General features: G+C 41.7%; 1 protein-coding gene across 3 annotated transcripts in view; it reads right to left on the bottom strand.

The window, feature by feature from the left end:
- Positions 1–22939, bottom strand: part of EBF1 (EBF transcription factor 1) — a 376276-nt gene that overhangs the window by 58788 nt on the left and 294549 nt on the right. For all 3 annotated transcript variants that reach the window (XM_054568111.1, XM_054568112.1, XM_054568113.1), the window contains exon 10: positions 22178–22304. In XM_054568111.1, coding sequence (XP_054424086.1) covers positions 22178–22304 — 127 coding nt within the window. The remainder of the gene's footprint in view (positions 1–22177; positions 22305–22939) is intronic.

Here is a 22939-nt window from a genome sequence, read left to right as displayed (position 1 = left end):
CTGGAAAATTGTGGGACATATTCTAACTAAGAGATAAAAATAAAGGGAGATAACGGATGGGGCAGAGTTTTTCTTTATAGTTTCCTGCAACATTTTCAGCTACAAAGGCAGCCTATTTGTAAGATGATGGCACCCAACAGCAATGGGAGAAAGCAGAAGGCTGGAATTCAAAGGAATCTTACACCCTTGGTCCCCTAGGTGAGCCCCCTCCCCGTCATGAGCCCCCCTGATCCCCAGGCTGGGCTGGCCTCCCACAGTCATTTACCTAGATTCCTACCGGAGTATCTTACCACTTTGATTAGCATCATATGCCAATGCAGCCCACCCTCTATTCATGGTTTCTCTGCTCCTGCTCATGTCTGTATCCTGAGTACTTTGCCCCTCACTTTGCATACAGTGGCATTTAATAAAAGCCGACAATGAGACTTAAGAAAACAACAGACTTCCTTCTGCTTGAGGAAGTTCATTTTAGTTTTAAAAACCCTTAAAATCTTCTTGGGATTAGTTAAAGATCTAAAGGTAAGAGAAAAGACAGCAATTGTGAGGACACTATGAGATATTTGATGGACCTGGAATTCTCATAGAATTTTTTTAAAGGCTGAGACTTGTAAGTACAATGTCTGGCACAAAGCAGGTACACTTTTATCAGCTGAGCACACACACGTCCTTAAAGGAAAGCAAGGAGGAGGGGGAAGGGCTTTATGGAAAAGGGTTCCCATGGGGGAATGTGGAGCATCTCTGTGCAGACTGATGAGGGAGCTTGCAATAGGGTCTACCAGTAGAAGTGAACATAGGCCCCCAAACATGCAAACCATGGTTGGGTGAAAGCCACCTAACGGTCACCTAAGATTCTAAATGAAAGAGCATCGATCAAGAGAGCTGGTGGCTTTGCCACTGAAATAAGCCAAGTGTGAAATCAGTGGGCTTTCCCTAAGGCTCTCTTCCTGAAATTTCTACCCTGGCCAATATGCCTGTGGTATTTTAACAGCTTAGAACACTGGGGAGCAAACCTTAGTACGTTTTGGCATTGACCCAGAGCCCTGACTTACTGAGCATGCTGTGTCCTTGAAGTGGGCTCATACTGTCCAGTCCTGGTTGAGCCTCTGAGGTCCAAGCTCATGTCTGAGCAGGCTCTTCCCCTTCGCCAAATATCAACCACAGCTCAACTTTGACAGCCCCGGGAGACGAAGTGTTTGGGCTGCCTTCTGACCAAGTGTGAGATTGTTTTTTGCTGCTTATGAGGTAGGCTCAAGAGCCTTCCCAGGACAATCAGTCACCTTGACTGGTGACCTCCAGCAGAGGCAGATGAAACCAGGAGATTCCAGATCAATGGATTTATTTTATAAATATCACTGAACCCTACTGGGACAAATTCTATTTTTTGTGTCCTTTTTTATTGAATGGTTTACTACTTCTTCAAATCACTTTGACTACTGTGCTTGAATTCATTCCTTATTAAAAATCATTTCCTGAAATACAAACATAATAATTTTCTAGTTCTCTTTTTGTTCACCCATCATCAGCCCATCCATTCCACATTATGGAACTTTTTACTTTCTGCCAAGGCATTGTACTTATTAAGGTGATCAAAATGTAAACTCTGTCCTTCCATCTATCTATTTTTCCTTCCTTTAAATAAAGAAAATAAGGAATGAATGAACTAAGTAATGAAGAGGGCAAGTCCAATAAGGGAAAACAAGCAGAGTAGAGTAAAACTGATGCAAGTGACATAGTTGAAGGCCTATACCAATTATTAGAAAATTCTGCCACAGATCTAAAACGCAGGCATTTATTGGCCACCAATTCCTGTGTCCTTGAGGTTGAGGTCCCGGATGTTAAAGAAACAGTTGATGAGACTTTCTATCTAAAAAACATGACTTCTGACCCAGATGCTCAGGAAAGAAGATACAGTGGGCTTTTCCCAGATACCCCTCACATGCTGAGCCCGAGGCCTGTCCTCCCAGGGCTAAACTGAAGCAACGCTCTGCTCGGCCCCCACCCCGAGGTTGGCATGAGACAGGTGGCAAGGCCACACACCTGTCCACAGAATTGGAAAGCAGGAAGGGGCCTCAGTGGCAATTAGGCCTTTGGAAAGTATGCATCTTATATTCTCTAAAGAGAAGGTGGAATGTGCACTGGGTAACCCATGGTAACCGTTACAACGTTACCTTAATTGTCTCCCTTTCAGGCTTACTTTGTATTCTCGCTTCTGACCACATATCTAGCCTTCTACTTCATCAGATAAGATCTTTAAGTGCCTCATTCTAATAGTCATTGAGGAAAGTATGGCAGGGAATGAAATTTGACGAAATTGGACCCATCTGATAACCTCCATGAGGGCAGGACTGTGCCCATCTTATAGATGGTATCTCCAGTAACTAAGATATGGTGATGATTAATAGGTATCTGTTGAATGAATGAATGGAGAGGTCACAGTGCAGCATTTCACCTTACCTTTGTGGCTAAAAGCACAAGATAATGCTGTAAGTTCAAGAGCCTGGGATCTGAAGCCAGGCCACCTGTACTCACATCCTAGTTCTGCCACCTTCTAGTTGCATGACCTTGAGCGAAATCTAAACTCTTCTTTGACTCAGCTTCTTCATGTACAAAGTAGCAGTAATACTACTACTTATGTCATACGTTTTTTTAAGATTAAATGTATAAAAATATGCCATATACTTAAAACAGTGTATGGAACACAGTAAGTGCCTTTTACGTGTTGGCAGCCATTATCATTGTTTGCTATTAATGAAAATCAGGAGACTCATTCAGTACTGTACGCTGGGCCAGGCATAGTCCTAGGCACCAGAGATACACTGGTGAATCAATTAGAAATAGCCTGTCAGTTAATCAATTCACAGATTGAGAGCTACTTAATGCCATCAATAATAAGAACTACCATTTTCTTGATTCCTTAATGTGCACCATTTGTAATGTGGTAAGTGCTTTACTCATATTATCTATTTTAATCACTACAATAACTAGTGAAAGAGATATGTTTATTCCTCCCATTATTCAGGTAAGAACAGTGAGAGGTACGTGGTGAAGTAACCTGTCGGAAGGCAGAGAGCAGTGCTCCCCTTCACTCTTTCATTCTTTATCCACTCAGTCATTCAGCATCTGCTGGAGCGACTGCACTCAAGGCTCTGGGTGCATGAGAGAGAAGTAATAAGCCTGTGAAAACCACAGTGACAGCCGCAAGTTGTTTTCAATAATCAGCCCATCTCAAATTTTAAAAAGCATACAACAGAGAAGGGTTATAATAGATTAGCACTGATATGACATTTATCTTCATGAATTTGGGATAGGAATACAAAACCACCAGCAGCTCATTCTGACAATCTGTTTGCCAACAAAGGAAAAAACAGTGTTTTAAAACAATTCAAATGCACCTGCTATTTAAAAGCACCAATGATTTAAAAAGATGAACTATTAGGAAAGTAATCTTAATTTTTTTTTAAATTCAGGCACTACAGAAGCTAAGTAATCATTGTTGCAATTAATCGCTTTCTTGTTGCTTGCCACTCTCATTGCAGGGAATTAAAGCGTAAAAGCAAATTATACAATATATATTTATTCAAGCTGAGAAGACTTGACATCATTTATTGTATTTGTACTTCCCAAACATTGTCTGGTTATTCTCTTAAAACTAAAACTCCTTTAGCTCCAAACTGACTTAGCACACTCCCCACAGTGATACACTTGATAATCATGACTCAAAAATGTGGAGCTAGAAAGGACTGAGATAATATGTTGTCACGCCCATATTTATCACCGCATTCCCTGAATCACCCAGCTTCCTAATGATGACTTCTTTCCATTCTTTGCACTGTTTGGCAACTACATGTTTCGTGAATACGAAAGAATGCTTATAAACATTCTCTTTTCTTGCAGCGGATAAATCTTTAAAATTAAAAGACAAAGTTAAAATGACTCCTGCACTTCACCAACGTCTCCACTAAATGTACCATACATCTTGCAATTTCAATATTCACAGTTTAAGACTCGGTGATGACTTTCAATCTTACTTTGTAGATAAAGAAGGAGGGGGTGTGCTCTGCAGTTTATTGAAAGCTATTCTGGGAGTTAGTTTTGATGTTTAGATGTTTTATTCTTCCTGCTTCTCCATCCTTCTCTCTCCATCGCCCTTTATCGACACCAGGCATCAGCCTCTTATTCCAGGGAACTTTTTTTTCTTTCTTTTAGAGTCAGAAATGGAGAGACAAATATTACAGAAACAACAATTTCAAGGATCTGGCGCGATGACATGGATCAATGCTTATTGAAATTTCAGGAAGCTTGATCTGCTGAGAACACAGTCAGCTGGTAGGGCTCATATTTCTAGATAATGATCACAGAGTGGCGGGGGGATGGGGCAGGGGAAGCGAGGCTTCTGGGCCCGTGACAGCATGTCTCTTGCACTGGGGAAAATCCACAGATGCTCAGGAACAAAAACATGTTTGCCTGACGACGCTGTGCAGGCTCAGAGTCTGTTCATTATATACCTCTGTAATTATATTGTGCTAATTGTAGTTCGAGAAGCCCTCCTTGCCTCCACTGTACTCCATGAGATCACCCCTCTCATTTCTTTCCTAACACTTTCATCAATCTGATTGGTATAGTATTCGCTTAACTTCGGCTTTGCTTTCCTTCCCTTACTAGAATCTAAGTGTCGTGAGGGCAAGAACCTCACTTTTCTGGGTCACAGAGCCAAGAAGAAGCCAGGAACATAACAGGCATAAGAACTGTTTTTATTAACCTAGAATTTTAATATTATTGCACCCTCTCCTCTGAAAACAACAGCATGAGAGCAGAATATTCGGAAATATTGAAAATATTTACTACTTATAAAATAATCTTGACGTCTAGAAAGAACCTAGAATTGCTCAGCAATGAAATACAGTCTGCCATTGTAATGAGAGCACAGTGCGGAATTAGTCATTTAACATCTTAGAAATTATAGATAGATGAATTCATAAATTCATGGTTGTGCACATGAATTTCAAAGTTTTGGGCCATATTAAAGATTTTGCTCAGGAATAATAATACCAGTGCCCAGTCAAAAAATTGTCTGAAAATATAAAACAATGCCATGTCAAAACCTCAGCCAACATTTTTCGTAGTCTAAGGTGGCATAAATGGATTGCTTCCAATTTAGGGACTTAAGAAGAAACACCACAGATGCAAGCTTCTTCAGCCAGAACAAGAATTCCTTCCACACAGAGAGTCCATTATGTGAGATGAAGATCTGTTTGGTCCCTAAACAAACCACACAGCATTGGAATTGTCATTAGTGTCTATAAGGCAATGAAGAACTTATAAAATCGGAGCCAGTGTGTTATTAAGACCAGGCACAGTGGCTTTAAGGCAATATGGATTTCTGAGCTATTTATTTATTTATTATTATTATTGCGGGTCCCACTCTCCCAGCTGCAACAATCCTAACTCTGCAGGGCCCGTGTAACAAGGCGATCGTATCTGAGAAATAATGAGCGGAGGAATGCTGTTCTTTCTTTCAGAGCAATCTCAGGTGCGATCTTATACCGTAAAGGACTGGATCAATACTCCCAGCAGCAAGCCGCTCGATACCCCCTGAATTATTGCTTCATTTTTCTTCTTATTATAGATGAGTTGTGTTATTATTTTCCCCCAATCGATATTTTACAACCTTTTTTATCCGTTTCTCCATAAATTTTGTGATTACTTTAAACTGGGAATTCCGGTACACTAAATAAGATGCAGTGTCTGAAAGGGATGGGATGTAGTGACATGATTTTTTGTTTTTGTTTTTGTTTTACTCTTTAGACAAAATGCCTGGTTTCACAGGCACACCGTCATCAATAGCCACAGGAACACTTCGTGGAGAAAAGTTTAACATAACCCTGGGCTTGCAAAATAAAAGTGCAAACCCTTTCGAATGGCAACAGCCCGAGCAGCACCACGCTGGAAAACACGGAAGGAGGCACGATTGATCAGCACTTTGCATCTGAAATTTCACTCCTAATGCTTCTTCTCCCTTCCAGTTAAAGCGCCAATGCAATCCCCTTAAATTGTTTCTCACAAAGGAGATAACTCTCTGCACCTTGGAGAGATTTAATTGGTTTCTATAGCTCTCTCCTGCTAAGTGTTTAAAACATCAGCAAATCAAATCATGTAAACTCATACCCTGGTCTGCTGTCGGTTCACTCCGAGCCTGACTATTTAGATGTTAACATTAGCAGCGCCTACACTTAAGGAAAGAGATCAGGAATATGCTCCCTCCGTGAGTTCCGGGATGACTTCATTCTATGCTTCCTATGAAATAATGTGTGTTACTTGGCAGAGAATACTCGGTGGTAACGGAGTAATCATTACAGTGCGTCCAGTAGTAATTACATGGTAATTCACATTGACTTCATAATAAGCACCGTATTTTTTCACTATATCCATCTGAGAATGAGGCAGAGTCATAGTCTTTCATTTCTTTTTTAATGCCACCCCAAATAAAAATAAAGTAAAATCACTGTAAGGGCAGGGAGACAAGGAATATAACCCGGGTGAGTTAAGCTACAGATTTCATTAGAGAAATACTTAAATCCATTAAGTCTAATTAGACATGACATCCTAGAATTCACAAACGGTAGTTCTAATAAACTCATTAAAAAAATTTTGGTGGCTTCTTTAGAAAATGGGAGAATATTATATTATAGGCCGTTATATTACATTAAGATTTTATAATTTTATATGGGCTCTTCTCTTTTTATGTAAAAGCCTACGAAACTTTATAAGAATAGTTCTGCTTAAATCAATGAGTCTTAAACAACAATGTGCTTCTTGTAACATGCACTTAATATTGCAATAAACTACGCTAAGTGGTATAGAATAAAATGGGAAGCATTTCATTCTGATTGGCTGAAAGGTATCAGGATATAGGGACTCAATTCCGTATAGCATTGCAGTGCACAATTTACATTCAGATCTCCATTTACGTACATGTTATTTAATTTGGCCAATTATGAAGTCCTAAAACCTCTCTTCCATTATAACCTGGACCCTTAGAAGGATTCACACCATGACTGCATCATATGTAAGTATATGAAAAAGTATCCGGAAGAGAAGAAAGCAGTGGGAACAACTTTAATTGAATACTTATATTAGCACTTAAATTAGGTCTGTTTTTAAATGAGCTACCCTTAATTAGCTGCAGTTAGGAAAGTGGAATTAATATATTTTACTTTTCACTCCACTCATTACATTTTCATTACATTTAGCATCAATGGACAACTGGCTTTTTCTTTTTTTTTTTTTTTTTTTGCTTTTCACCAAAAATTGAGTGCCCTTTTAGGAAGGTCTGGGGAAAAAAACACAACTCTTTTATTTGAATTCTAATAAAAGCCCCCAGTAAGACTTAAAGCAGAACCCACTTATAAGATCTGCATTTTTAAAATGAATCTGGATTTGCCATTGATACAGGGAGGCCCTCTGCACCGGAAACTGCCAGGCCTCACAACAACTCACATTCATTCACCGCCCACCCCGCAGGCAGCGCGCGCACTGCACTGTGTGGCCACACAGCGGAGGTCTCTTCCCCAGCACGTTTTCATCCTGTCCCTGATTATGCCATCATCTTGCAACTCTCTCTCTCTTTTCATTGACTCTGATGATGATGATTTTGATTTCAAATGCGCTAAGAGAAAGGTCACTAAATGCAGAAAAGCCTGTCACCTCAATTTCCCTCCTGGAGACTGAGGTTTAGAGACAGAAGGGAAGGTCCACAGATGCTCTGTGGCTGAGAGAAAATACCCCCCCACCAAGTCCCCACAGGTGCTAGACACGAGGGCGTGGCAGGGGACAGTGTATTAAGGGTGATCCTGCCAAGTCCCCCTCTGATCTGGACCTTGGGGAAATGATCCTCCAGTCCAGAATCTTCTCTGAGTCACTTTGCGGTGTCTGAAAGATGTCCTGTTCTTAGGCTGGGCTTTGACAAAAAGACAGGATGAAGGAAATATCCTTAAATTGCATGACTCCATGTCTCCAATAGTGAAAAGGGCACCTGACTTTTCTGTTGGACTTTGACTTACTCAGAAGTGAAGAAAAGCTCCTTCTTTTGTCAACAGAAAGACAAGGAAGTAAACAGATCAGAACAATAATGTTGGTGACAGCTCTTATTTTTTAAAAAGTCACATACTGGAGGGCCAAGGAGGCAAAACTTCTTTACTATCTCACCTTTTCCTTGAATGGTTTTCATATACATGCAAAAATGTGATGTCTGTATATATTTGTGTACTTGGAAGTCCACTGACAAAATAATTAGTGAATCCATTTATACATGATTTGCTCTGGTTCTGTATGAAAGTCAGTCATGCATTGGTTTGCAAAAGCTCCAGTGGCCTCCTCTACCAAATGGAAAGATTGGTCCAGCCTATACCTGAGGGGCTTTTCGTCTCTAAAATTCAGACTTTCAGGAATCTGTTCTCTCAAATCCCTTCTAAATAAGACCTACCTGTCACTGAGCACTTAGGTGTGCCATGCACTGACCTAAGTTTCTCACACGCATTATCAGTGGAACCCTCACAGCAAGCCCAGGAGAAAGCACCCCCACTGTACAGACGAGGAAACATGGTGTCAGGCTGGTTAAGAAGCTAGCTAGAAACTGGCTGAGCCCGTAATCAAACGGGGGTCTGTCTTCCCTCCAGAGATCTACAGTTATCCAGTTTCTGTATAACTAAATGGACCTACAGGAAATACACACAGTGTGGCGCTAAGCCTTCTGCTGACAGACCAAAGAAAGGACTCTGGTATAAAGATCTACCACCAGCTGAAGGCTTTAGCCAAGTTTTTCAACTCTGGAAGGTTAGTTGGCATCATCTGTAAAGACGTCAACAACTTGGGTAACTATGTTATCTTTAAGGCTCACATTCCATAAATTTATGGCCAATTTTTTCAATCATTCCTTTATACTTTCTTCCATTCATTGATTTGATTGGTAAGTGTGGAGCATTCCCACTCTGTGCAAAGGCACTGTACTTGGCCCTGAGGATTCAGTGGTGAACAGACAGCTCATCATGGAGCTTATATTCTAGCGAGAGACACGGACTACACACAAGGAAAGAAATGATCCGGATCTTATCGGCGAGGGGCAGTAGAAGGAAAAGTGCTGCATGTAATCCAAGCATCGATACTAGAGCAGCAGCCTAAGGCTCTAGAAACCCCCAATCTAATTAACGTCCATAGAAAACTCAAAAAAAAAAAAAAGGAGTAAAAGTAGTATAAGTCCATTTTGTAAATTAAAACTATGAGATGCCATAAAGTATCATCAATTATTTGGAGTAATACAGATCTGATGTCAGACCCATTCGCCATGTGACCTAAATGGCTTTACATGAACCACTTCTCCCTAAAATTCATTTTTCACACTTGCAAATGGGGCTAAAAATAACTTGTCCTTCCTGCCTTACAGGTAACCAAAAACAATTTGAATGAGAAAGATTTGGTCAACTCTAAACACTGCATATAAGTACGTTTACTTAATTGCACAGGCATAACACAAAGACAAGGCATGCAGAAGCTCAATAGCCAAGCCTGTACTTTGGCTTCTGACAAGTCACAGTAATTTTTTAGCTTTAATGTTAATAATTTTATTAAGTGAAACTTCCAAGCCTTTAGATGATCTTCCTATGCCATCGGAGCTAACCAGTGCAAATGTTACATTTTTCTAGACTTGAAGGAATTGGAGAAGTACAAGACCTACAAACTTGCTCACAATAAATTCTCCAGAGATACTTTTCTCCACCCAAACCTCCCCATAACCTCATAGTCAGCCTGGCCCCAGTGAATTAAAAAAAAAAAAGATCAGTTGACAGTAAAAGGAAACGATGCACATGTGTAGAATGACTGGGAAGGCCTTATTCTGTGCAGACATTTAAATGTGAATACACTTTGACATTAAACAAAGACCTAAATTAACTCCATAGTAACTGTGGGTTGGGACTTCCTGACGCTAACCACAGGCTGATCCCAGGTGGCTCTGCCCAGCAGGCCAGCCCTTCCACCCATGATGTAAAGACATGAACCACAGTTTATGTTAACAGGAAAAGAACGAACAATTACATTTGAGGCTGAAGAGCAGTGGGCACAAGGGGAAGTGTGCTCTTCTGTTGTTTCTGCCCACGATTTCGGGAGCCCGGCTTCTCTCTATCCCCTTACCACCGAGAGAGAGGTCTGGCTGAAATTCTCCAATCTGATGTTAAAGAGAAGGTTTCCGCCTGCACTTTCAGGGCCTTGAATAATGAGGCTCATGTAAGAGAATGAGCATATTTTTATTGAAATCAAAAACATTGATACTTTGTGGTATAATATTCAATTTTGTACCACAGATTGCAAATGGCATAGGACCAAACAATAGGAAAGAAATGTCAATGTGCTGACATATATAGGAAGAATATCCCTCTTAAAAAATAGTTCACTTGTTATGTATTTGAATAATTTTGAAGCCTCTCATATGACAAGGCCCTTCCCCAATTACCTTATTTTAAATTAAGTACTGTTGGAAGCATAGAACAACCATGATCTATGGTGGTTTTGAGATATTTACAGGAGTCAACTGAAGAAATTAGTCAAAACAAAAAGAATAGAAAATTAATGTAAATGTAGCAATTTTTCCTAGGACACTGACTTTTCACCATTATACGCATTCCTCAAAATTAGCCTTTCAAAGATCAATCTTTAAAATATTGCTGAAAGTGGTTATGTTTGGAGATTTAAAAAAAGCAAGTAGTAACTTACGGCTTAGGATAAAACATCCAGTGAAAGCATCATGCATAGACTCAGTAAGAGCTATATCACAAATAATATAGATGAGAGCATGATGGGAATTAAAATGGCTCTGGTTTTGACTTTTTTAAAAATGCTGATGGTGAATATGGCTATACAGTTTAAGCCTAAAAGTGGAAACATTATCCAGCTGACCCTTGAACAACGTCGGGGTTAGGAGTACCAACCCCCTGCACAGTCTAAAATCTGAGTATAACTGAAGTGGGCCGTCCACATACATGGATCCCCAACTGCTGGTCTTTGAAAACACAGCTGGCCCTTGAGCGACATGGATCTGAACTGCGCAAGTCCACTTACCCTGGGAAACCATGTGTAAGTGAGCCCTCAAAGACCGAACCCATGGTGTTCAAGGGCCAACTGCATTTGTGAATATTGTAAATTATGCATGTAATTTTAAATGTGTAACTAAGATAATATGTGAAATATTAAAGTGGACATTTGGTAATGCATTACTATCTATAAATAAATGTATATAGTCAACATGGCCCTAAAACACAAAAACTTTGCATATATGATGTTAAAAGGTCTATGAAAGGAAACGTGGTTATCCAATGGTAGGAGACTGAGTAAGTAAATTATAAAGTAGCCATAAAAGGGACTATTATAAACCTTCTGAAAGGTATTTAGGAAGAATTTGAACTAACAGATGAAATGTTTATTTTACAATTTAAATTACAAAACAGGATGCAAAATTGTATAAATATATTGTCATTCACTCTGATAAAAAGACTAATATTAGAGTACACAAAGAAAAATATTAAAAAGTACTAAACATATTAACAGTGATTTTCTTGAGGGATGGAGTAACGAATCTGTTCATAGTCTTCTGTATTTTTAACATTCCCTACATAAATATCCAGTACGTTCATAAGGATACAATTTGGTTAAAACAGGCAGCTCCAGTTCTGTCAGACCTGACACGTCCTAGAAACACCCACACTCTACCATCACTGACGCTCACTCTCATTTGAGGGAGTCAGCAAATTCCAAAAACAAAGGAGCTAAAGTAAAGTTGCACTGCAAGAGGTTTACCACAGGGCAGACTCTGGTCTCCCCCACCCGATGTCCAGATTCCTGGCTCTTCCACTTATGAACTACTTATCCGTGAAGGAGTCATTTCACCTTTCTAAGTTTTCTTGTCTGTAAAATGGGCTATAATGACCATAAAGCCCGCGGTACACAGATTCTCAGGGGAAACATGTTTTACATCTAGTAATGCAAAGAGGAAGAAGAGTGAGAGAGAAGACAGCGTGAAAACAAGTGTGAGGTAGGAGGGCACGGCAGGGTAAAAGTCAGGAAAGGCTGCCGGAAGCCCTGGGAGTGGAGAGCTGGTGGGCCGAGGAGAGAAGGGGATCGCAGAGCTCTGGTGGGAACTGCGGCCTCCGGGGCGGGTGGTTCGGGGAATGCCTAAATTGACTTACCTGTTGGTATAATTTTAGACTTGATGAAGTTTCAGATATGGTAAACATTTTAGATAGTTCCTATTTTTGTTATAGAAAGTATAGTACTGCTTCACAGAGCTGGGGCAAACGTATGGAATTCATTGGCCCCCAGAGGTGGTTCAGGCTGAAAACAAAGGGCTCCACTCCATAGCCGAATGTGCCGTCTGGGAGCTGGTCCCAGCCTCTGAGACATCAGTCAGCCCTCCGGGCCAGGTAGGCTCACTCAGGTGGGGATGGCTGATGAACCCTAACCAATGTGGCCACCAAGGAACTTGAGGATAGGACTAATGACCCTGGGGTGTAGGTTTTCAGGAAAAAAGAGACAAGAGCCCAAATACAAGGTATTTATGCTTTAAGAAGAAAATAAGGATATATTTCATCATAAGATTATGCTGAGGTATACAATGACTATCAAAGACTAAAATTGTTTCAAGTTCATAATACCCTGGTGTTTATGATATATTGTTAAGTGAAAAACAAATTAATGTGTAAGGTATCACCCTATTTTGGTAATTAGGCAGATATACACATAGGAAAAGACAAGACATACGCCATTGTAAAAATAATATTAACATCTAATGTTTGTTGAGTGCTGGTGTTTAAAGAATGAGTAGAAATGTTGGCAATTTTACTCTTTTAATTGTTTTCTACTGATGCCTTCTAATTTGTCTAAAATCAGTAGGTACTGCTTTGCCATAAAGAAAACAAAAAAAGTTGTAATGTTCTAGTGGGCACCACATCACTCAGTTAACAATGAACAGCAAGACTGGCATCCACGCTGCTGCACGTAGGAGCAAAGCAAGCGGGCGGCGATCCCCCGTCAGACATTTGGAATGGATCTTAGGAAAGGAGAAACACAAAATGTTCCAGTTAGGCTCCCTCCCTGCCACCATCGAGGGGATGGCCAGGCGGAAAGCTGGGCTGGGCGCAGGCTGGGGGGAGGAGGGCATGGGGACATCTGTAATCGTGTCAACAATAAAATAAAGTTAAAAATATATATAGTGTAAAAACTGAAGGGTTAATTTATCATCATACTGGGTAAAAATCAAAACCAAAAGCCTTGAGAACCTCCAAAGAGTTTATTGGCTTAGAAAACCAAATCATGTTATATCATACTAAACAGATTAGAGGTTCAAGGCTTTGTAGTATTGTATTACGTTGGCAAGAATACATATAAAGCTCAGTTTCTACCTTTATTGTTAATAGCTTTCTAATCCCTGACCAGAAATTTATAGTTCAGAAATGGCAACACATCTTAAAGATTAAAGCCATGTGACAAATAGTTCGTGTCCCTTAATAACCAAATCACATGCCTTAGATTGGGGAAGCTTATCTGCCTTTCCTTCTATACGGTCTCATTGGTAGGAAATACTTTATATCCCTATTACATGAATGATGAATGGGACCATTGGTTATGGTCTGTTATTTGCTTGGCTGTAGTCAATATGTTTTCTTTGGACAGGGATTTCTGTGATTTATCTCTCTCCCAGCCTTATCACTTATTAACTCTGGGTAGACAGGAAAAAGCCAAGGTTGTATATAAAGCCTAGTGGCCATTTAGACCTCTAATGTCAGTGAAAATGTCCCTTTTAATGATCCTGTTACACTAGCTACTCAAGTCCTGATTACACTCCACTCCAAATAGGAAATAAAGGTTGTATTTCTTGGAAAGCATGTACATAAAATATGCAAAATAACATGCCTCCTGGAGACCAGCTTTATTCTTTGCAGAAATGGCTTTCATTTGACAGGTGCTACAGAAGTACAATGGCGGCCTTCCGTGATTCTTGTCGCTGTTGTCCCCGCGATGCCAAAGGTGTTTAACTTTACAAACATCGGGAGGTTCAGGATCACCAATGACTTTGGCCTACGTCAGACTCGCCGCAATCATGTTTTGGGAGAAAATTTCCTTCAGCAGAGAAGAGGCCTGGGACCCACCCACTAAATCACGAAAGCAAAGAGAAGAAACATTCCCTCTGCCTTGAATTCTTTTCTTTGTGTGTAAATGGCTCATTTGGAGTCATATTCAAGACAAGTGGACAGGAGCAGCCTGTTAATTTTTCTTTCTTCCTGGGCCTTTTCCAATTAGGACACCTCCAAGGCGGAACTGCCCGCCAGGTGTCCACGACACAGTCCTCTCTCGGCCGAGCCCTACGCGCAAACAGTATGACAGAAAAGAACACACACTCTTGCCTCCTTCTCCCCAGTTCTCCCCATGTTTGCTTAGTTCTATCTTTACAACAATTAACTGATATGTAGAATCTTACCCCTTGCAAAACACTTTCACGTCCATTGTTTTCATTGCTTCAGGACCCTGGGGACGCCCAGGGGAGAAACGGCCCCACCATCTATGAAGCTGAGGAAGCCATGACTCCGTTAGCCTAAGCTGGCCATCTCCCTCACCCCCACATCCGACCCACCTCCACATCCTGTCCGTTTTCCTCTTAAATACCTCCTGAGTCCCCTTGTTCGATTGCATCTCCAGCCATTACTGCCCACATCACAGTTGCCAAGTCCCTGCCCCAGGGGGTGGCGATGGCTTCCTAACAGACCTACCAAGGCCCAGTCTCGTACCCTACGCTCCCTCCAGCCAGTGTTTTCTCCCCCCATGAAGATTGGGTCATGTCCCTCTGTCATTTCTGACATGTCAAGGCCTGCTCAATGCTCTTAAGATGACAACTCAGCTCCTCCCCGTGGCCTACAAGGCTTTGCACAAGCTTGTCCCCACCCACTTCTCCAGGCTTCTCTTCCTCTTTCCTGATTTCTCAGCCTCCCTGGAATTTTTACAGCCTTCCAAGATGCCACATGTCCTCCCATTCAATGCCTCCTTAAAGGCGCCTCTCTGCTAGACCACATATTCTCTTTTCCCAATCCCACTCTACCCCACCCTTCTCGGATTGCCAGGTTAACTCTTAGTCACCCTTCAAACCTGAGGTCATGCATCTTTACCTGAGACAAAGTATCTCTATCTGATTAGTTGGGGTTCCCTTGTTACATGCTTGGCTGAAACTCTGTTCCTATTTTTCTGGGAACTTAACAGGTTAGAAATAGTAAGCTTATGAATATTTGTGTTCTCTCTTAGACTATAAGATCAATAAAAACAGGGACTGTGCCCGGTTTTGCTCAATACTGTTTTAGAACATTTTCTACAACTGGTTTTTTTTTTAAGATTTTATTTATTTATTTTTAGAGGAAGGGGAAAGGAAGGAGAAAGAGGGAGAGAAACATCAATGTGTTGTTGCCTCTTGCGCACCCCCAACTGGGCACCTGGCCCACAATGAAGTTGTGTGCCCTGACTGGGAATTGAACTGGTGACCCTTTAGTTCACAGGCCAGCACTCAATCCACTAAGGCAAACCAGCCAGGGCTAGAACTAGTTTAAAATACTGTCTAGAATAGAACAGGCAATCTACAAATATTTTTGAGGTGAGTGAATGAAATAACAAAAGAAAGAGGTAAAATGGAATTAGAACTCAGGTCTTCTGATTCCTACTCTAATGCCTAGAAAGAAGCAATCTCTTTAATCACATGAAAGCTGAGACATATACAATACCAATAAAAGTGTGCTCTAATGACCAAATTGTTGGATTTTTGAGAAAAGCATTCCACTGCCTGCTTCTCTCTATTTGAGTTTCCTTTTAGGGAGCACTCATTCTATACCAGGGACTGTCAGGGGTGCATTATTTATATTGACCTCCTTACTCCTTACACACAGGTACTGTTAAAATATCCTCATTGTACTGATGAAAAAAAAGGAGTATTCATAATACAGAGCCACTCCCATTTTTTCTTTAGCAGCAACCCCAACTACTGGGTTCTCTTCAGGCAAAACTTCAAGTGAAAAGGGGTAGATTCCTAATTAACCGCTCTTATTTACATCCCATGCCATCCAGAGCATAAAGACCAATCAGGACCCACTGATCCTGGGCAATATGTCAACTAGTTATCAGAGACGACCTACTGGTAGGAAGATACTGAGTCAAGGTGCTTCACCACAGTGTGTTCAGTAGTCCAAGACTGGGGAAGGGCAGCTCCTTCTTTGGGGCACATGTGGACTTTTTGTGACGTGTCTAAGAACAGCTCAAGAGAGCTAAGGACACAAGGAAGTGAATGAAGGAATGGTCTAATAAGCACATGTGACAAGAGAGATCCAAGGACAGAGATTCTTCCAAGGGATCAAGATGAGCCATAGGGAATATCAAAGTCCCCTAGACTGGCTCATTTTTCAGTGAAGAAACTAGAGTCCAGAGCATGCGAGCATCTCGTCCTGTCTCACAGGCAGTGAGCAGCAGAGCTGGGGCCAGAGCACAGACCTCCCTGTGCCCAGCCCTTGCTCTGTCCGCTGCACCCACAGCAGCCAGAGAACACTTCAGAGGGGAGGTGGAGCATGGACTGGATCTCACAGGGGAGTTACCACTTCCACAGTGGCTACAGACGAAGTGAGCTGGAGGCAGAGTGAGCGACGGGTTTGCTAGTGTGAGTGGCTGCAAAGGCCCTGGCCCAGAGCACTATGAGCTGTGAACGCCAAGCCTCAGGTCTGAGCTACAGGTCTCGTACAGTGAGCAAACAGGGCAGGTTTCTCGGCAGAGTCATGTTAGGAAAGTGGCTTTTTGGAAGCTTAACCTGGCAATGAAGCAATGACCTAATGAAAGAAGAGGCTAAGGAACATGAGATTCATTAGGTGCAAACTCTCCACTTCTCACCTAAAACTGATGACTGTTTATCCCCAGCCTTCATTTGCAGAGGAGGTTTCCAAGAACTCAAAACAGAGCTTTCTGGCTTGAAACCTCTTGAACCCGGAGTTGAACCTGATTATAACTTAAACACCTATAAGGAAGCTGGGGGACAGACTGAGGGGATGCTTGTTGCTAAGACCTCCCAAAAAAGTGGTTGGGATTTCGGATGGAAACAAGAGATGAGATGTGTGTTACTTCTGAAAAATCAACACCAGAGAACTTTATGAATCAGGACTGCCTTATTATAACATTCATTATTTAAGGCTATTTCTGAGAAAATATTGGGTGTATCAGAATTGTTAGATTCACATTTATAAATCTTTTTCTTGCTACCTTATTGATACTTTGCTCTTCATTTTTGTGATTGATGGGTGTTACTCATTCCTTTAATTTACTGATGGCTGTAGTTCTGTTATTAAAATTCCCAAAGGACATTTCTCAGACCTCTAGGGAAATGCTGGAGAAGATAAACATATGTAAAATACTTCCTCCGTGGTAGGGACTTGGAAACAAATGAATGAATGAATAATCATCATGGCCATCAGTTATTAATGCAAACTGCCAATATCTGTCTAGGTGCTCATAATAGCTCATGCTAGACGCTTTACATACATTTCCCTGATACTGAACAACCCCAGCAAGCTGTTATTCCCCTGTAAAGATAAGACAACTGTGGTTCAGAGCCATCACACAATGTTCCCAAAATAACCTCTCTAGTGAGCAGTAGAGCTGAGAGTTGGACCTACGTGTATCATCTCTTGAACCCAAGGGTCAATCACTATGCTATACCATCTCCTTGGAAGTGAGGGAGGAAAGAATGGGGGAAGGAAAATAAAAAGGGGGAAAGAAGAGAGGAGGAAGCGGGGGAACACAAGGGGAATGGGGAAAAAAGAGGAGCACTTGAAAGACACAGTGCATGTCATCAGGTTTCACAGCGGATTCCACTAAAATGGCCTCTAATACGTGCAAAGTTATTTTGGGCATGAGGTACAAACAGGAAGTATTTCCAAGAAGGATTTTTTTCAGATCCTGCGACTAATACACAGGCATTTGGTTTAGTCCTTTGATAGGGACAATAAGCTTGGTAAACAGAGTCTAGGATGGGAGAACCTGGAAGCTGACGTGATCCAAACGGACCCAAGCAAACATCTGAGCAGCTCGACGGCTGTCTCCATCTCCGGGGGCTCCCTCTGCTTCGTGGGGAGCAGGCAGCACCTGGCTCTCCGCGCTCACCTGCGCTGGCCACACCTCGTCCTGGGCATGTTTGTCCAGTTTATTTTCCCTAAAGGTGGCAGCCTCTCCAACTGAGAAATAACTAGAATGAAGGAAAAGTTGCATTTGGATTTGGCCTCTCTGTAACAGGAAAACCAATTCTAAGAACTTTGAAGAGGCAGCTAACGGTTCCTAAGAGTCTTTTATCAGCTCCAAAGATTACTTAACACTTAACAGGAGAGATTACAATTCTAAAAGGTCCAAGGTTCTTAAAGATGTCACAACTGCAGGAAAGCAAGCTGGGGGAATGGCAAAGGTGTTGTGGAGACCCCCTTCCACCACCGCACTGAGGGTTTACGGTGGGTTTGCTTCCTCTTGGACTGACAGACCAGAGCCCAATTAGGGGGCTTTGAAAACAGTCCAGACATTTCAGAAAGAGCGTTTGTTCCCTTCCATTAGAAATATTTAGAGTTTAAAGTCGTCTTCCCTGAATTTCCATAAGAATAACTGGCCACAGTAAATAAGATCTGGGAAGTGCTGTTGAGCTTCTGTGGTCTGACCAAGCTGGGATTCGCTCCGCTCCCTGCTCTGGTCGGGCGAACACCAGAGACCCGCACATCTGGCCGCTAAGCTTTCATTCCGCCCGTGTCCCCGTCTGAAGAACCGAGGACTGAGAGCCGCACTCACAGTCCTCCCACATGGGGCCAGCTTGCAGGCAATCTGTGTTTAGTCAAATTCTCCCCTCCCTCCCCAAAAAGTCTGCCTTTATTTGCATAGATTAGGGCCATGCTGTTCCTGTCTTTTTTTTTTTTTTTTAACAATTATGGATTTTTAGAGACTTCCACATATACACACCCACCAACTGTCATACACACTCAGAAAACAGCAACAGTGTGTTAGTTTGGCTTGTTATTTTTCAGTCGAAGGGTGTTTCTTTCTTTCTTCTTTTTTTTTTTTTTGTTTTTAAGAAAAAAAATTCCAAGTGACATTCCATTAAGAGACAAGAGGGCTGGCTCCTCATCCAGAAAACCAACCCTCACATCTTGAAACGCTGCGGATGCTGAAGAAAATGAAGTGTGAGCTTCGGTGGGTGGGTGGGAGAGGAGGCTGCCCATTTGCCACGGCTGAGCACTCAGCTGTTTGGATACGAAGAACAGAAGAGGGGTTCTACCACCCATCTGCATGCCTTGGCTGCAAGCAGTGACTAGCAGAGAGGTAAACTGAGTAAGCCACAGGAGCTGGCAGCAGCACCAGCCATGAACAAGTGACCCTCGGTGGGGGCATTTAATGCTAATGATCAAGAGGCCCATGTGTAGTTCACCATCAAACAGAGATTCCCTTTTGTTAAAATGATGTCATGTCACTGTGACTATTAACAGCCAACTACATCGGTGGGGAAGTTTTTAGGCCAATTTCTTCAAATTTCTTTTTTTTTTTTATTCTTGTTTATTCTATTATAGTTGTCCCAATGTTTCCCCTTTTGCCCTCCTCCACCCACCCCACCCCGGCTCCCACAATCAATACCCACAGTGTTGTCCACGCACATGGGTCATTTATACATGTTTTTTGACTAATCCCTCCCCCTTCAAAGTTTTCTTTTTTCCGCATGGCGGGGGGAGGTTAGACACTCTCCTAGAATACTCGGAAAGCTAAGTCTTCTTGTCTATTGCCCATGGTCTGAGGGCAAGTCAGAAAAAGGTTTTTTTTTATTTATTTAAATTTCCTGTACACTTACAAATGTGCATGCACACTAAGAATTTCTCTCTTACCCTTAACTACTTTGCGACACTTACAAATCTGCCACATTTACCTTTGATCTTAATTCCCTTATGATACAGGTTTTCCGAGATGTGATTTTAAAATTGATGGCAATTTTTTTTAATGGTTAAAAAAAAAATTCCAGATAATGATAGGTCCCTAGCTATTTTCTTTTGAGAAGTTAAGTAATTTAATGGGGATGATTTAAAAAAAACAAACAAACAAAAAAAAAAAAACCTTTTATGGCCAGGTGGCTCAAGGGGATATTTTGTTGAACACTGATTAAAAATAATTTCTTCTAAATGAGACCTAACCACAAAATGGAACCTTTACTGGGCAGGGACGCTGTCACCAAGGCGGAATCATGCCTGATTGCCTCGCGTACCTCCCACCACACAACATTTTCTTCTTTTTCTTCTCCTTTTCTTGTTCTTAATAGCAGAGTAAATAAGCAGCCAGCGAGGCCGAAATGTTTTCAGCCAAAAACAGAGTCCAAACTCCTCAGAGAAAACATTTGGCCTCTGTGGTTTTGTAATATGTTCCAGAACACCAAGTTCAGTGAGGAACATTGTGACAAACCCCCATCCATCGGAATGATGGGGGGAATGTTACAGTATCAGAAGTTTCAATTGGTCCTTCTCCTGCAGGCCCATAATGAGGCTTGTAAAAAAAAAAAAAATAAGTGCTATGTGGAAGTTCTCATGGGAAAAATGAATGGCAAGAAATCCTAGCTTTAAAAGAAACAGCTAATCTGCTAGTTTGATTGTTCTTCAAAACTTACGCTGAACCAATGAGCCTAATTAAAAACACTTGGCCTACTTCTATAAAGCATCATAGCTTTCTCTATGCTTGGTTTGTATACACCACAAAACTCCAGATAGACTATTATTTTTTCAAGTGCTCACTAACAAAGTGCTGACTTTGTTGAGATGGCTGAGCTAATTTCTTGAACTCAGTGTGAAACCTTAGCTAAACAAAATTGTGGTAATTTTCCTTAATTTGTAAAAGTGATTGGAGTGCAAACAAAATTTTCCTCTTGGGTCAATCCTATAATTTTCAATTAACTAAAACTAATCGTCAGGCAGGCACCAAACCTGCATTTTGTTTAAAGGGCTGGGAGGCATTTCCAAGGGTCAGGATGCATTAATTGTTTTTATAATTTTGAGAGGGGGGGAGAGAGAAGAAAGGAGAGGGGAGAGAGAGAGAGAGAGAGAGAGAGAGAGAGAGAGACATTAGCATGGCTGGTTTTGTTTCTAGTATTAAAATACAAAAGGGAAGATGCTTTGAGGTAAAATGTCATAGCAAAATAAAATTGTTCTATTTAATTGTATGGTTATAATTAGGACATGTTAACAGACTTATCCCTTCATTGCACTGAATGAAGACAGAAACGTGGCAGTTTCCTGGACCAGTTCCTGGAGACAAGCTACTCAGGAATGACAGGTACTAAGCAGAGAGCCTTGAACATCACTAGTCCCGCTGTGGTCCTCGACCAGCAGCATCAGCCTCACCTAGGAACTGGTTGGAAACACAGAGGCTCGGGTCCCACCCAGAGCTACTGAACCAAAATCTTCACTGTAAACAGATTCCTGGGTATTTGATTTGCACAGTACAATCCAAGGATCTTCTAAAGTAAATACTGGGCCCTCAGACCATGCACTTGATGTATTTCCACAGAGAACCTGCCTATTCTCTCCATTGATGGGTGGGAACTCACATTCACCCTATAACCCTAGCTTCTTACCACAGGCAGATCCACAGGCCAACTGCAGCTTACGGGGAAAGAAAGCGCACACCCAGAATTAAATACAAAACTACCAGTTGTCTGTAATACAAAAGCTATGACCAGGTTGGAAGAAAGTTGTACTGTTCATTAAAGTACATCCATAGTATATACAGCAAACAAACCCAGAGAAACTCAGGACTGTCTAGAGTCTTTTCCCCTCTGTTATTTCTCACGCTGCGTCTTTAGGAATGCAACCAACTATTTTGACTGATCCTATCATTCAGCGTGGACAACCAGATGAATAACAACAATAATAATAATAATAGCAGCAGCAACTCATTTGGTCATATAAATGGTGAAATTGAGAAAGAAAGTAGGTCTCAACAGAAACTAGATTTAGAAATAAAACACACACTTATATGCATATGAGATCAAGTCAAAGACCGCCAGGGCCAAGGCAGCTCTGCGTTCACCACCTGCGGCGGCTCTTACCTGTGTAAATGAATCTTCCCGGAGTCCCTTTGCAGAACTGTTTGGATTTGTAGGACAATGTGACTTCTACAACGCCAGGGATGTGCCGAGGAGGTGTCTGCACACGGATGGCATGAGGGGTGATCAACTAGGAGAGACATTTGGAAGAAAAAAGTTGTCATTGCAATATGTGAAGGGCTCATTTTACAACTCTCCTCTCAACTCTCAACAAACAAAGCTTTAAGACACGTAATTAACCTGTCAGGGTTTAAAGACAATCTCGATGGAACCTGTGTAAGAGACACTGACAACGATATTTACAAGTGCTCTGAGCACAGCCGTAACAACTTTATCAGAGTTTTCCTACGTGGCAGGCACTCTGTTTCCTGGCTTGAAGAGGGAACCTGGCCTAATGAAATGATTTATCTGCCACAGGATATCCTTTGGAAAATCTCTGTCTGAAGCAGACACCCCGCTTAGAGCTGAGCTGTGCCACGCCTCTCCAGAAGTTGGTGGGCCTGGTGTTTGCCCGGAGCCTTTAAACATGTGGAAAACACAGAGGTAGGAAATCACTGGGCCAAGGCTCTGATTAGCTGCAGAGCACACGTATGAAATGCCCCTAAAGACCATTTGGTGCATTAACTACCAGAGGCACAATCAAAGGGCTTTAACCTGCCTCCCTGGAATCACTTACGGATCTGGCAGAACTAAGGACTATCCATAAAAGGGAAACGGGAGTTTGGGGAGGGGGCTGCAGAGTGATCACTGGTCCATTACGCAAGG

The sequence above is a fragment of the Pteronotus mesoamericanus genome, unplaced genomic scaffold (assembly GCF_021234165.1).
Source record: "Pteronotus mesoamericanus isolate MK-2021 breed Mesoamerican mustached bat unplaced genomic scaffold, CSHL_Meso_final contig_2, whole genome shotgun sequence".
NCBI lineage: Eukaryota > Metazoa > Chordata > Mammalia > Chiroptera > Mormoopidae > Pteronotus > Pteronotus mesoamericanus.
This window is presented reverse-complemented; position numbering and strand designations above follow the sequence as displayed.